Raw genomic sequence first — 16,378 nt, 5'->3', positions numbered from 1 at the left:
TGGCTCTTAACCCCTTCCAGCTCCCAGACCCCATCTCCCTTAACGCTAGATCTTGTCTGCTCATTACTCTGCCAAATGCACGCTGTTTCTGTCCTGCATTTGTTGCACATAAGGTTATAGTGAATCTATCAGCAGCAAATCTGGGACAGAAACAGCTTGTAGTTGGAAGAGTGTCTCGCCGACATTTCATTCCATTCTGTTTAACATTGACCAGTGCAGCATGAAAACAGGCCCTTCAGCCCAGCATGTCTATGCCAACCACAATGTCATTCTAAATTAATCCCATCTGCCTGTACATAGTTCATATCGATCTATTCCCTGCCCGTCAGCGTCTGTTTAAGCACCTCTTAAACATTGCTATCATCTCTGCTTCTACCACATCCCCTGTCAGTGCATTCCAGCCTCTGTGTACAAATCTCCTTACTCAATCCTTTAAACTTGGAACTCTAGAACCTCCTCCCTGGAGAAGCAATGAAGGCTAAATCAACTGAAATTTAGAGTAGGAAACAATAAATTTTTGTTTGGTAAATGTATTTTTTTTTAAATCAGGGAGAAATGCAAAGAGAAGTCGTGAGATACTTATCCATCATAAAGTGGGAGAAACAGGCTTTAAGGACTGTTTGGAATTTTCCATCTGGGCTGGGCTAAAATTCCTTAGACGTTGAGGAACCAGAGGATGCTCTCCTGTGAACGATCACTAGGTGATGTGAAATAGGTCACAAAGTTTACCTGATTACTGAAAGCCTTGGTCTCCTTCAAAGTCAGTAAGTTCTAACAAATAGCTACAATGAATTTAGATTCCAAACACAGTAATTTATGAAACAATGAAAAAGAACAGAATTTATTTGGCCTAAACTCCTGCTTTTAATCCATACTTTGCTTCTGGATCATTTCAAAACTGTGGGTTCCACAATTCTCACTCTACCTATACCACATCCATTAAATGGAAAAGAATAATCTCTGAAGTACAGGCTGCTTAACCCTTTCCTACACAATATATTTCTTGCAGATATATTCAATTTTTTCAGGATTCAGTTATGAAACCTTATAATCAATAATTTCACTTGCAATGTAAACAAGACTTAATATTTACTGTACATTTGTTTTGTGTTCTGAATTAATGTCAAGCAAGCTTTCTGTATATGTAAAGTTAATTAACTTTCAAGTATTTCTGTAGCCATGGTGATTTCTTTTTAAACAGCTTTTGACATCTTGCTTTAGATGTAAAAGGTTTGTGTGCATCATTGATGGATTTTTACTTACCTTAGAATGTTTTGGGACCCTGCAAAGTAATTAATTGGGTCTCAAGGCTTGTTAGAGTTTTCTAGAATTTTTAAATAAAAAGTAAATGTTCATAGCTTAGAGAGGGTCACTTCGTTTCAGTTTTACTGAGTTTTGGTCAGCCCTGTTCCTGGGAATAGGATAGCTGCAAAGACCAGTGGTCTTAAAAGGGAAAAATATTGGAAATTAGTTCATCTTATATTGAAGTGTTAGTGTTTTCCCCAGATCAGAAGTGTTGGGATAAAATCCTGAAAATGTTACTTAAAGCCAAGCAGGTTGATGTTCACATTTATAATAGCTCCAGGAAAACACAACCTGCAGTTTCAGTCTACACGTTAAAGTCACACATGATTCAAACCTACTGAGGTGCTAGAGTCTGAGACACTGGTGCACTAACAATTTTGGGTAATATTTTTGGATCTGATTTGTCCAGTAATAGCATCAGCTGAGATCACAACATGCTAGATTGTATAGTGACCCAAAGCAAAGATGCACACAACAACCCAGAGTATCCTTGTCGATAATCACATTTCTATAAACCATAAGAAATAATCAGCAAAATTCAGAAACATGACAAAACAGACATTACATTGAATATACAATACAAATGAGCAATTAAGCAGAACTTCTTGTTTTTTTTCTGGTGTTTAGACTCTGAGAGTCTCCTCACTGGAGATAAATATGCTGCAAAAAAAAAATAATAAATAAAATTTTTTTTAAAATCACTCACCATTCACCACCTCTTTGGTATTGGCCAAATTCCCCTCGATATGCTGCACAGAAAATGAAGTGGTTGCTATGTTGATTGTGGTGCCTCTTCGAGCAGTTGCTCTCACAGTGGTAGCAGTGGTGGTCGAAATGGTGGTGGTGGTTGTGGTGGTGGTGGGGCTTGTGTGACTGGTGGACAGGGGCACGATGACAGTGGATGGCATTACAGAGCCACTGGTTGTCATGGAAGTTAACCTGGTCTTGGAAGTTGGTTGCATTGGTAGAGTTGTAGACACTGGGGATTGTTCAGTTGGAAAGCTGCTGGTTGCATCTAAAAATGAACGAGATGCTCACAGAGGTGAATGTTATTTAGCAATAACCAGAGACATTGTTAACGCAAAAGGGAGCAATTTGGGAAGAGTTGTTCTTCCTTTAAGTTACACGCACAGAAGGCAACAGGAAAGCACCCATGTAGTTTTCCCCCTAATTTCCCTCACGTTTAATTACAAAGTGGGAGGCTCCTACTTGGAATTGAGCAGAGAAGCACAATCTTGAGGAATGAGCAGAGGATCCATCCTTAGACAGATCATTACTACATCAAATATTTGATGTGACAGCATGGCAGAGTTTTGGAAATCCAAAGTAATACTTTATAGCACATTCATTACACCATTTCCTAAGAATGTTCTTCAAAACTATCTCAACACTAGGGGATACATTAAGGTGACAGGAGAGAGAGAGAGAGAGAGAGAGAGAGAGAGAGAGAGAGAGAGAGAGAGAGAGAGAGAGAGAGAGAGAGAGAGAGAGAGAGAGAGAGAGAGAGAGAGAGAGAGAGAGAGAGAGAGAGAGAGAGAGAGAGAGAGAGAGATTTAAAAGAAGACATGAAAGGCAAATGTTTTACACAGAGGGTGGTTAGAATATGGAATGAACTTCCTGAGGAAGTGGTGGATGTGGATACAATTACAAATGTTCAAAAGACATTTGGATAAGTACATGAATAGGAAATGTTTGGTGGGATAAGGGCCAGGAGCAAACAGGTGGGACTAGTTTAACTTTGGATTATGTTCAGCAGAGTCTGACTCTGACTATATAAAACATAGGAGAAAGTGAGGACTGAAAATGCTGGAGATCAGAGTCAAGAGTGTGGTGCTGGAAAAGCACAGCATATTTGGCAGCATCAGAGGAGCAGAGTAGACGGTTTGGACTAGAGCCCTTCATCAGGAATGAAAGCCTCATTCCTGATGAAGGGCTCTAGCCCAAACCATCGATTCTCCTGCTCCTTAGATGCTGCGCTTTTCCAGCATTATATAAAACAGTCAGAAAGTTTATAAGTGGAATTTTTATTATCGAACAACAATGTTTTCACATCTACAACATTAATTCAAATTCTAGCCAAAAGGATAAAGAAGTATAGACTCAAAAAGAACCCACTGCAATGCCAGCAGCTTCCTGCATAGAATTAAGTTTTAAAGAACTACTACGAACAAGAGAAAACAGAAGTTTTACCTTTTGATTCCTTCTGTCCAGCAGATAATGTAGAAGACATCCCAGTTGATTTAACTGTGAGCGTGGAGTCTTTGTAAGTTGAAGACACTTTCACAGAGGTCTCTGTTTGCTTTGGGATTGCTGTAATTTTGACAGTAGAGCTCACTTCAGCATCATTTCCATTTGACTCTGTTACAACGGAGCTAACGCTGGGACTCACAGATTTTGGAATGGGACTACTGTTATTTACAGACCTTTGCGGGTCACTGCTTGTATCATTATTAGCCAATCCACTCTTTTGGGTCAAGTTGCTGATATTTGGTGTAGTAGTCAGCATACTGACAGTTGACTTCTCTAATGAATTGTTAAAGCTAGTTTCATTTTTCAGGCTTGGTGTCATAGAAGTAAAAGCCATGGTACTTCCAATGTCTGCTTGAGCGACAGTGTCATTGATAGTATCGGCTGTTGATGCTGTAGAGTTATTAATTCCCAGTACAGTTGAATTCAAATTGAATGCAGGTGTATCACTGGGCATTGCAGTTTTTGAATCACCTGGGCTTGTTGGATGATGATTTCCTAAATTGAAAAAAGAAAATAGAACAAAGTTCTCAAATGGGAAGGATTGATGGGTCATACAATAGCCAGTTTTTCTTGACATATGCATCACATTTCTGTGGCACACATTTCAATTATATGAAGGACTATTTGATTTTACAGAGTTGAGAATCCAACCATATCCCAAGATCAAAAATACATAGACAAGCGGACAAGCAGAACAGTTGCCAAAAAAAAAAATCTGGTTTGTGAGAACAGACAAACCTCAACACTCTTCCATCAATGTTATACAAGTTTAATCAGTAAAAAGGGCTTCCCAATGCAAATTTCACATCATTGCTTCATCTCATCTGACTGAAGTGCTGGGAAACCTAACTCTATATCTAAGGGAATGGTCACCAAAATAATTTACCTTCTATACCGGGATGTTCTTCACATCAGTTTAGTCCAGTTGAAGACTACTGATCAAGTACTTACTAAGCCAAACTCATGACTACTTTAACAACAACAACAGAAGAAAAAAGGTGTAATAATGGGTCATTGGGCAATAATCAAATCTCATCCCCTGTGATCAACCAATTGCTGACCAAGTCTTTGTAGTAACATTGTGAACCGGCAACACAGCAGTGTGTTTTAAACAAAACAAGTGATTTTAATGTTTTTGTACTGAGGGAAATGCTTGGCTGCAGAATTAGAACTCAAACTTGACCAAATGAATTTTCACCTGGGCAATGTTAATCTAGTTCCCAGGCAATTTCAAATTTAAATGGCCAATAGTTTATACAACATTTCAAATCCGAACACATGCAAGGTGGACATCCATTTGGATATCAGCATGAGTTGGCACAACATACCTTGTGCAAGGTCAGTTACTTCAGTTAGCTGCATGATGCCAACAGCACAGGTTCAATTCCTGCACCGGCTGAGGTTATCATAAAAAAAACTCTACTTCTCAACCTCACCCTTCACCAGCGGCATGGTGACCCTCAAGTTAAACCATCACCAGTCAGTCATCGCTGTCTATTGAGAGCGGCAGCCTTATGGTCCAGTAGGATTATGGTGACTTTACTTTTATTGTGGTCACAGCAGTGTTAAATTTTTGGGACTAACATTTTCTGTTCCTTCCTAAAATATGTTGACACATTTATAGCAGGACTTTTCCTGTTCAGAATTACACAATCTAGCCCATAAGTCTCAAAAAAAGGAAAGATAGTGACATTTACCCTTGATTAAACAAAAAAAAATCTATCCAGCCAAAGTAAACTTCAATCAATACAATACAATGCAGAAACAGGCCCTTTGGCCCATCAAGCCTGTGCAAATTCCCAATCCTTTAGATCCACTACTTATCACATAGTGTAGTTTCTATCCCCCCCATTCGTGTGTCTATCAAGCCTTAAAACATTGCTTGTGGAGGTGGTGGAAGCAAACTCAAAGTTGTGTTCCAGACACCCACCACCCTCAGTATAAAATATTTTCTCCACACTTCTCCTCTTAACTTACCCCCAACTTACCTTGAACCTGTGCCCTCTTGCAGTTAACCTTTCCACCCTGGGAAAAGGCATCTGACTATTCACTCTACGCTTCTCAATTTTATATCTCTCTATCAGGTCATCCCTCAATCTCAGCCTTTCCAGTGAAAAGAATTGAGTTTATCCAACCACTCCTCATGACTAAAACCCTCCAGACCAGGCAACATCCTGGTAAACCTTCTTTGCACCCTCTCCAAAGCATCCACATCCTTCCATCAGTGTGGTGACCAGAACTACACACAATATTCCAAAATGTGGCCTAATTAAAGTTTTGGACAGCTTGCCACCTTTTACATTTGATGCCTCAGCCAACAAAGGCACGCACGCTGTATACCTTCTTGACCACCTTATCTACTGTGCTGTCACTTTTAGAGATCTGTGGACCTATACGTATATGCTCCCAAGGGTACTGCCATTTATTGTATAATTTGCACCTGAATTTATTTGCTAAAATTCATCACCTCGCTATTGTCCAGCTTAAACTCCATCTGCTATTTCTCTGCCCAAATCTACAATCTACATCCCAACGTATCCTTTGACAACCCTCCTCACTAGCTGTAACTCTGGCAATTTTGGGGTCATCTGCAAACTTGCTAATTGGACCACCTATATCTTTCTCCAGATCATTTATGTCTTACAAAAAGGTTCCAGCACTGATCCCTGTGGAACACCACTGGTTACTAATCTCCAATCTGAAAAGCCCTTCCACCACTACTGCCTTCTATAATGAAGCCAGTTTTGTATCAGTCTAGCTAGCTCACTCTAGATCTCCTGAGAGTCCACCTTTCTCCCAGCCTGCCACGGGGTACCTTGTCAAATGCCTTACTAAAGTTCATGTAGACAATATCCACAGCCCTTTCCTCAATCATTCTTCAAATCCATGGATGTAACTGCTATTGTGAAATATGTAATTTATCAGCCATTCTTGTCTGCCTTCGAACAACTGAACATGGCTATGGCATTTCTGCCCAAAACCTGGGACTTTGTTGTCTAAACAGGAAAAGTTTTAATTTACCAAGCACATATGAAATAATATGGTTCAGGGAGAGTAACAAATGAGGTACTATAATGGGCAGGAAGTCATTGAAGATTACGTGTTCTGAGCAATAACACTTCAAATAACTTCTATAATCTTTGCTGGCTTATTTTCCAAACAAATTTCATACTTAACTGTCAACTATGAAATTATAAGAAGGAAAAAGAATACAGCATTTAAAATTTAAAATACATGAAAAAGGTCTGTACAAACCTTACACGTGTAAAACAAAATGCATTATATATTTTACTTTTAAGCCATAAATAAATCCTGATTTGTTCATTTCACAGCATCATAAACTGCATATCTGTTGAACAATAATGCTGTAAGCTCAAAGACATCCCGTGATGGATTGGCTAATCTCTGAAGCTATTGGCTTTACTATCTAATATCTTTTTAAAAAAATAAGTCACAAAACAAAAATAACCTTGACAGCACAAGGTCCAATAGATTTAAATCTTCTGCTGGTTGGAGCTCTTCCAGTGATTTGCTACCATGGTCTTGATGGATTGAGTGCACATAAACAGCCTTATCTGGAATTGTAATCTGAAAAATATATTCCCATTTCTGAAATTTCACAAGGTACCTGGGCTCCCATTTAAAGTTATGATTTTCATGAAAACTTTAAAAAGGTGGGCTGAAAATATATATCCCCATGCTCAACATGAACGGTTTGCTGTCGTTCCCAATCTTACACCCCTCGTGTCCCTTTCCCACATTCAGTAGATTTAACCTGTTGTGACTGGGTTAATCTCAGAAATAAGGAGACGACACTTTAAATGGCAAAAATGAACTACATCCTTCACAAAAATAAAAGATATAAGAGCTGATAAGCTCCGCAAATGCTCAATTCTGGTCCAGAATGTTTACCACTTCAGGAGTACTGGAGTGCTTCAAACAGACTTAAAATCTTCAATAATTCTGAAGGAAAGCTGCAATCTTTATGATGTTCTCCCCTCAGTGAACACAAAAATTTAAAATTTTTAAAAACATTTAAATTATTTTTAAAAATCATGGGAATGAGTCTTAGGAAACATTCAGCCCCAAACTGACATCACTTCACAAAACAAAAGACGCACAGATTATGTTGACACTATCACACAGATGCCTGTGGGATTTTGCCATTAGTAGACTGGCTATTGTCTTTTCTATTACATAACAGTGATGACATTTATCAAAAGTACCAAATGATTGAGAAGAACTTTGGAACCAGTGATCATGAAAAGGCACTCATTGAAACAAAGTCTACTCTTCTTCAATGGGACATTCCTTTCACAGCTCCAAATTATTTCTGAAACGTAGTCATTACTCTGTAGGTATATGCGACAGGCAGTGTACAGAAAGCAAAGCTTCACAAAAGACAAGCGAGAAAGTTGAATAGCAAGTAAATCTCTTTTACTGAGATTGAAGGATAAAATCTCGACTAGGACACAAAATTGTTTTGTTTGGAAAAAGTTTCCCCTCATTTACCTAGATATTTTAATATTTCACCCAAATGGCATGTTGTATTCTAACATGTTTAAGCACATCCTTACTATTGCTTTGTACAGTCACCCAAGATTACATGGTCAGTTAGTTTGAACCTATAAAAGGAGAACTGTAGAATTGTTAGAGTGTGCAGAAGGAAGCCACTCAGCCAATTGTCTCTGGTGACCATGCCACCAGTATTATCATTTTTTTAAAAAACTGATTTGCTAGCTTCAGGAAACTTTGCTACCAACAACTAGTCTGGCTTGTAAGTGACCTCAGACCCATAGCAATGCTTTCTGAAATGGTCTACCAAGCCACTCAAAAAAGGAACAAAACAAGAATGATCACTTGGTATCAGAAGCAAATACAGCAAACAATCCTGTCAATTCTAAAAAAAAGTCTTCCTTACCAATATCTGCGGCTTGTACAAAAAGTGGGAGATCTGTCCCACAGAACATTCAAGCAACAACCTGGGACGGTCATTCTATGGATTCTGGAAAGGTCCATGCAGATTGGAAAGTAGCAAATGAAACTCCACTACTTAAGGGAGAGAAGTAGAGGACAAGAGGAGAACTATCGACCTGTTAGCATGGAAACATAGAAGATAGGAGCAAGAGGAAGCCATTCAGCCCTTTGAGCCTTCTCTACCATTCATCACGATCATGGCTGGTCATCCAACTCAACAGTCTATTCCTGATTCCTCCCCATTTGATCCCATTTGCCCCCAAGTGCTACATCTAGCCACCTGTTGAATACATTCAATGTTTTGCCACTAACTACTTCCTATGGTAATGAATTCCGCAGGCTTATTACTCTTTGGGTGAAGAAATATTTCCCATCTCCATCCTAAATGGCCTACCTGGAATCCTCAGACTGTGGCCCCTGGTCCTGGACACACCCACCATTGGGAACATCCTCCCTGCATCTACCCCGTCTACCCAAGTCTCTATGAGACCCCTTCTCATTTGTCTGAACTCCTGCAAAAACGTAGTTCCTCAAACGTCAGTATTGCTTTCCCCTGAAAATCAGCCTGGTAAACCTTCGCCGCGATCCCTTGAGAGCAAAAAATATTCTTCCTCAGAAAAGGAGACTAAACTGCACACAATATCTGAGGTGTGGCCTAGCATGACATCTGTAGTCAAGAAAATGGTGGAATGCATTATAAAAATGGATATTATTTTTAGACAAATGAATGGCAAGATTGGACAGATTGAACATTGATCTATAAAAACAGGAATCACGAATGACAGACTTGCGGTGAGTTTTTGGAGAATGTTACTTTGTTACACACAAAAAGAGCATGTTTACATTATATGCTTAGAGCCTCAAAAACCCTCGAGCTAGTTGAACATTCTTTCCCCTTAAAAAGCTTTAAATTCATGTTCTGAATGAGCACCAAGAAGAACTTCATTGAACCAAGCTGCTCGGATTGTTTTTAAATTTGAACCATCTCATCTCATAAAACCTCTGCTTCGAGAATGACCATGTATAACCAGAATGAGAATAATCTATGAATACCAGTTGGAATTCTGCCCAGTTAGACAAAACAAATATGGATCACTACATTAGATTTGTACGTCAGTACCTCTCCACTGATATTTATTTTAAAAAAACACAAGAACAAAAAAAAATTGTAGATCTCGATAAATGATAGTACCAAAGTAGAAATCCCTTCTGCCCCAATTATGATGTTCAAAGAATTTAAGCTAACCCTTCATGACATCAAAAAATGTAAAGAGAATACATTCCCCTCCCCCCCACCCCCACCCTCATCATCACAAGAAAAACTGAAATTGTACACATGCCAAATAAGACACTAAGTAACAGTTTCAGTTTCAAGGTTGCAAAACTCTGCAAACAGCTCAAGTTTGTGCTTTAGAGATTGGGAAATTCATCTGGGCCCTTCAGATAATAACTCACATCCAATTGTTCATTACATGGCTTATTTGTCTTTCACTTGTCAGCAGACAACAACCTAGCAATTATACAAGTTACATGAAGCAATTTGCCTTTGTGTTCTGTATCCAAATCTTTCATCACCTTTTCACCCAGCAGGTAACGAACTGTTGGCTGTGTTTAATTATGAATAGCAAATAGTTCACAATTCATTACAGTGTAGTACTTCAATATAGTACTTTAAACCAGGTAGGCAATACTTGAATAATTTATAAAGCATCACAAATTGCTCAAATGAGGTATCCCATATTTAAATCAATTTCGTGGAAGCAAAGCACAAGGAAGCTTAATTGAACAGATGAACTAATTGGTTAAATTGTAATTTACTGTATTACACTGTACAATGGAAATTTACAACTAAGTGGCTGCATTACTGCAAGAGTGGCTGTTATGCGGCATAGCTATTTTCAATCTTTGACACAATATTTATCATATGCAATTAACACCCACAAATAAAATCAGAAACATAGCAATCGTGAAATTTACCAATGAAATAATTATATCTACTTAGATCAAGGGACTGCTCTCTCAGCAACTATGCTCTTCTACCATGATCTTATACCTGAATGCAAAATGTCAAACACAAAAGATGAATATTTAATTCCACCCATCCCTCCTTTCTTTTTGGAGTCTCATGATTACACAGAATAAGGGTGACCTTCATCACTGTCAAAACAACTACATTTATCTGAGTGCTTCAATAGCAAATATCAGCCTAATCATCTTCTACAGGCATCACTGATATACTTATTCATGCCCTTAAAGGCAACACACCCAGTGGCATAAAAAGGGATAAAATAACGAACTGATCACTACCGAACTCAAGAGTACAGAAACCAACTTGGAACATCCCCAAAATACTATCACTCAATTCTGCTTGACGAGCATAAAATCCATGACCTTTTACTTATTTATTGAAAGACAATGAACTGCAAAGAAAGTTCTTAATTTTTTGGTTGCAAAGAGAGCAGTTTAATAAAAACCTCACACCTATTTAAGCAACCAGACTCTAAACTTTCATTGCACAGTGGACTTGAAAGGAAAATGAACAAGGGTTTCAAGGACCCAACAGCAGCCTATCGAGTCAGGCCACAGATGAGCCATAATCTTAGTGAAAAGCAGAGCAGGCTTGAGGGGCTTAATGGCCTATTCCTGTTCTCATGTACCTCTGCAGTTCACATCATATCGCTGATGCACCGAGATAACGTTATTGCTTAAAAAGCCACACTCAGGAGGTGACCAGTCAATGGCGTTGGAATTCATATCCCTGTCAATCCAATAACTACAACTCGAAATACACAGGCAAGGTCTTTGTGGACAGGCAATAGTACAGTTCACAGTAATGCCTCCAGAGGTGAATGACTGTTGATACTTGCTATCATAGCTCAGATGTGAACATAGCTACTTAAGTGAGGAAGCAAAGGACACCTAGCTCTTGTGGAATCTTAGTCTCGTGCCAAGTATTGATGCACCATCATAAGCAGTGAAATGCCTTTCAACCCAAACAAGTAACAAGAACTGTACATTATCTACCTGGGTTACTTGATAGCAAAGTGATCTAGCTCATTATTATAGAAAATTAAAAATACTGGAAATACCTAGCCAGTCAGCAGAAATTCTGCACAAAAAAAAAACTAATGTTTCAAGTCAACAGTCTTATCTGAACTCAATAAAATTAGCAATGTAACAGATTTTGTGCATGTGGAAAAAGAACAATGTAGTCTTTGATAGGGTGAAAGGCAAGAGAATTTGATTGGGCAAATGCCAGTGGGAGTGGTAATGGGAAAAGGAAACACAAAAGATTAGGAGAGAGGAATTAGGAAATGATAGAATGAAGAGCTACTGTTCAAAGCAAATGAGAGAACAGAAAAAAAACGATTAGCAAAAGGAGTCAGAAACAAAAATGGGGACAGAAGTTACAAACTCATTTTTTTTTGTACTGTCTAAATTTGGCAAATCTTCCCTTTTCTCCCAGCTGAGAATTCTCACATCTGCCCATCTCACCACCAATATAGCTGATACAAATACAAAGACCCTAAACATTTGTTCCAGGTGAAATGGAAAGTTGCTTGCATTTCTTTCAGTTTAGTATACTATATTTGCTGCTCATAATGTGGTCATCCTTAAAGTTTCATAACGTCACTAGGCTAGAAATGCTGAACTTCAGCATGGTATTCAAACCTGTAACGTGAATGTCATCATGGCAGATGGTGAATTCATTTTAAAAAGTTTGGAACTAAAAGCTAGCTCAGTGACAATGATGTAGCCTCAGACAATTGTTGTAACAATTCTGGTTCAGTGGCATCCTTTAGAAAATAGAAATCTAACCTTCCCTAGTCTGGCTGTGATGATGCTGTCACATTAAAGGTAATTTTGTCCTGGGTTATTTTGAAGAGAGGTTGTAATGGCAGAGGTGCTGGACTGGCTACTGAGACAACTTAAGTCAATAATTTAGGAGGCTTTTAGGTTTTTTTCTAAAAACAACCACACAGTTGGAATAGAAAGGGAATGATCAGTTCTCACAAACCAGACTGCCTAGTATTTTTTAGCTATAGCAGTCAGAGGCTGCTTGGAGTCCCAGAAGGATTGGAAGCCTCAGTAAATGACTCCTAGCTACTACTTTCTCTGAAATCTCTCTTGATATGGTTTCCTCCTGAATTGGAGAACTGCAAGTAAGAATCGGTGTCTAAATTAACCTTTTAGTCAAGTGATGTGTATATGGGATGTTACACTATTGTAACAGTTAATTGGTAATAAGACTGTATCTATTATTCGGTTAAATTTTCCAGAAGAGCCAAATTATTCTAAATTCCTCTTTCTTTTGTTTGCGTTATAACTATAGCATTTAAATAAATTGCGTTTTGCTTAACAGCAAGTAGTTTGACTAGTCACATCACATCTGGAACACATCTACCTTTAAAATAAGAAAAAATTAGGGCCCAGGCTATCTTAAAATATTTTGGGGGGTCTGGTTCATAGCATGTCTTACATGACTCCAGATCTTCAGCCACATGGTCAGTTATCCTCTGGGGAATGGCCAATATCTGCGGGCCTAGCCAGTGACACACATCCCATGAATACAAAAGAACCAGAGATCAAATGTGCACTGAACATCTCAGTGCGAAGCAGTGGAATTTTTCATCTTGATCTCGCAATGATATTTTTTATACTCTCAGCCTGCAATTTCTAACCAAACTGAAAAATAACAAGCTCCTTTCAGGCTGGTCACTGCTACCTGCCAGATTGACATCTTGTCCTCCACTGTATTTTTGATACTTCTTTTTGACTTTTGCACAATAGCTATACATTATACTGCGATGTACACCTGCGCTAAACACATTTTCCCCATCACCACTCCCACCAGCCTCACACCATGAAGGTTTATTCTATTTAATCTCTCCCACCTTCCAATCCATCACAGACCTTTTTATAATCTCTTTCCTCATCCCTCTCCCCTTCAATTTCCCTCCAACCAATTAAATCACCAAACTTGACCAGGCTTTGATGACCAATTATTGATCTAAAAACATGAATACTATCAGATGCTGCCAAATTCTTAAATATGCTCAGGCTTTCCTGATCTTATTTCAGATTTCAAGCATCTGCAGCATTTACATACTTTATTTTAAAAATTGGATTTTTCTTTGAATTGTAATCTTTGTGAATGTCACCTTTAAATGAGCTTTTAAAAAAAAAGCAAAAGTTCACCAATGCCCTCCAAGCTAAGGTGACAGAAGCAATAGGGTTGCGCTTTAAAGTGATTTAAATACATCAAGACTGTAATGTCAGTTTGAGAGATCTACTTAGGATTTCTGCTTTTCCAAATCAATACCATAGCTTTATGATTATGCCAATGTTCAACTTCAGTCTCTGTTAACTCCACCAATGCCAATACCACTGAGAAAAAATAAACTTGATAATTTAAAGAATCTTTATTATTGACTTCTACACACCGCTTATTTGATGCGCATTTACAGGATACTCAAAATTCTTGCAATTTCATATCATCCTAATTTCTATTTGCAAGAATCTCCAGGATCCACATCAAGGTCACATTGAAAAGTCAAAATGGAATTTAGTCATCTGCTCAATCAATATTCCAAGCACATTTTAAAATCTCTCTAGCTGGCACATTTTAGGTTTAAATACCACACCAGCAGGTAGAGCCACCATTTCATATTCAATTCAAATTGATGGCTAATAATCAAGTCAATGGAATGCTAGGCCTCAAGTGAAATCACTAACCAGAGTCTGAACATTTGTTTGGAGGGGGGAGGGGAGAAAGCAGGACAGAGAGGCTGAAGGTTCCCAAGTACCCACTCTTGTCTCACATCCATTAGCGGCTCTAGGAATGATTAATACAAATAAATATTTAAAATTTGCACGTGTTTAAACAGTTGCCACTTTTATGCAAAAGAGATTACTGCAAAGAAAAGCAGTACAAATGAGCACAGGACAGTAACCATCAACAGCAAATTTAAAATAAAAAGCTCAAGGTGCTGACATTCTTGTCCATTTTAGGTTAAAAGTCTAGAGCTAAAAGTAGCTACAATTGCACAATGTGAAAAATTATATTGTTCTCGAGTTGCTCTGATAATGTAGTGAACATTTAAGCTTGCACCACTGTTCTCAAAAAGGAAAACCAATTACTTTTCCCACCAAGTGGAGAAGAGACTTTCCCCTCTTTCATCTTATTCCCCATTGGTAGCACTCTGCCTCTGAGCCACACGGACCCAGGTTGAAGTCCCACCCAAGGGCAGAAGCATGTGAAAACCACAGCTGACACTCCAGTAGAATGTTGAGAGAGCATTGCACTGTTGGAGGGATAATCTTTCTGTAGAGAAATCTCAGTTAGCTGTATAAATATCTCTTGACACCATTTCAAAAGGAGGACAGGAGATTTATCCCTGAAGTCCTCACCAACATCTTATTGTAGTGGTGTTAGGCAAAGAGAAGAGAATGGGTACAAAGTGATGGAATTTAAAAGAGAAAAAAAAAGGGGGGGGAGGGGGCGAAGATTAAAAGAGGAGAGATATTAGATTAGATTCCTTACAGTATGGATACAGTCCTTTCGGCCCAACAATTCCACACTGGCCCTCCGAAGAGTAACCCACCCAGACTCATTTCCCTCTGACTAATGCACCTAGCACTATGGGCAATTTAGCATGGCCAATTCACCTGACCTGCACATCTTTAGACTCTGGGATGAAACTGGAGCACACCCCGGCAGACACCAATAGAACATGCAAACTCCACACAGACTGACGCCCCAAGCTGGAATCGAACCAGGTCCCTGCCGCTGTGAGGAGTTAAAAAATTTGAGGATTACTTTGAAGACAAAAATGTAAACAAGCATTAACAAGAGGGACAGAAGTCAGAAGTTATTAATCATTAACTGAGGAGACCACTGGCTTCAACCTAGAATGGAAAAGGAGTATAAAAAGTGGGAATACAAAAGCTACAATCTCCCCTGTACCTTTCTTGCATCAACATAGACTGCATGTTCAAGACATGATATAACCTCCTGACTCCAAGGTAACATAGCTGACTGCTTGATGCAAAAAGATCTGTGTAACTTCAGAACCAAATCAAAATCTTAAAAAGCTTAATCATCAAAACTCCTCCTCAGATGCTCCTGTTAGTGGATAGCAAGCAGCTGTATTTCAAAAGCTTTAAAAAAAAATCACACACACAAAGGGGAGGCCTAGTAGTATTGTCACTGGTTTGTTCATCCAGAGACACAGGTAATGTTCTGAGAACCCGGGTTCAATTCTCACCATGTCAGATCTTGGAATTCGAATTCAATTTTAAAAATCTGGAATTAAAGAGTCAATTGATGGCCATAAATCCTGTGCCAATTATTGGCAAAAACCCATCTGGATCACTAATGTCCTTTAGGGAAGGAAACTGCAAGCCTTACCTGGTCTGGCCCACATGTGACTCCAGACCCACAGCAATGTGGTTGACTTTCACCAGCCCTCTAGGCAATTACGGATGAGAAATCAATGTTGGTCTAGCCAACAAAGCCTTCATCCCAAGAACGAATTAAAAGAAAACAGAATTATCCAGCAGCTTCAAAAGAGAAGCCAATAGCATTTTACAACCTCACCAAAAGCAATCAATCAATCAGTACATTCTAAAAATCACCCAAAATATCTTAATATTGTCAGTATATCTTGCCCGGAGGAATAGGGGAGAAGATTGCTAAGGAAGTGGGGGGTGTTGAAAAGAAGAAAGAAGAGGCAGTAAAATCCAGGGGGAAGGGAAGATGTTTCAAAGAAGGAACATAGTTTTAAATTGATCAGAAAACGTAATACACGGTTAACTAGGACCGAAAATACTAAAGTGCTGATTT

General features: G+C 38.7%; 1 protein-coding gene across 1 annotated transcript in view; it reads right to left on the bottom strand.

Moving 5' to 3' along the window:
- Window positions 1-16,378, bottom strand: part of LOC140479956 (uncharacterized) — a 58,767-nt gene that overhangs the window by 15,064 nt on the left and 27,325 nt on the right. The window contains exons 2-3 of the mRNA XM_072574391.1: window positions 3,496-4,050; window positions 2,012-2,320 (exon numbers count right to left, since the gene is read on the bottom strand). Of these exons, the coding sequence (XP_072430492.1) occupies window positions 2,012-2,320; window positions 3,496-4,050 (864 nt within the window). The remainder of the gene's footprint in view (window positions 1-2,011; window positions 2,321-3,495; window positions 4,051-16,378) is intronic.

Source organism: Chiloscyllium punctatum, chromosome 7 (genome assembly GCF_047496795.1).
Source record: "Chiloscyllium punctatum isolate Juve2018m chromosome 7, sChiPun1.3, whole genome shotgun sequence".
NCBI lineage: Eukaryota > Metazoa > Chordata > Chondrichthyes > Orectolobiformes > Hemiscylliidae > Chiloscyllium > Chiloscyllium punctatum.
This window is presented reverse-complemented; position numbering and strand designations above follow the sequence as displayed.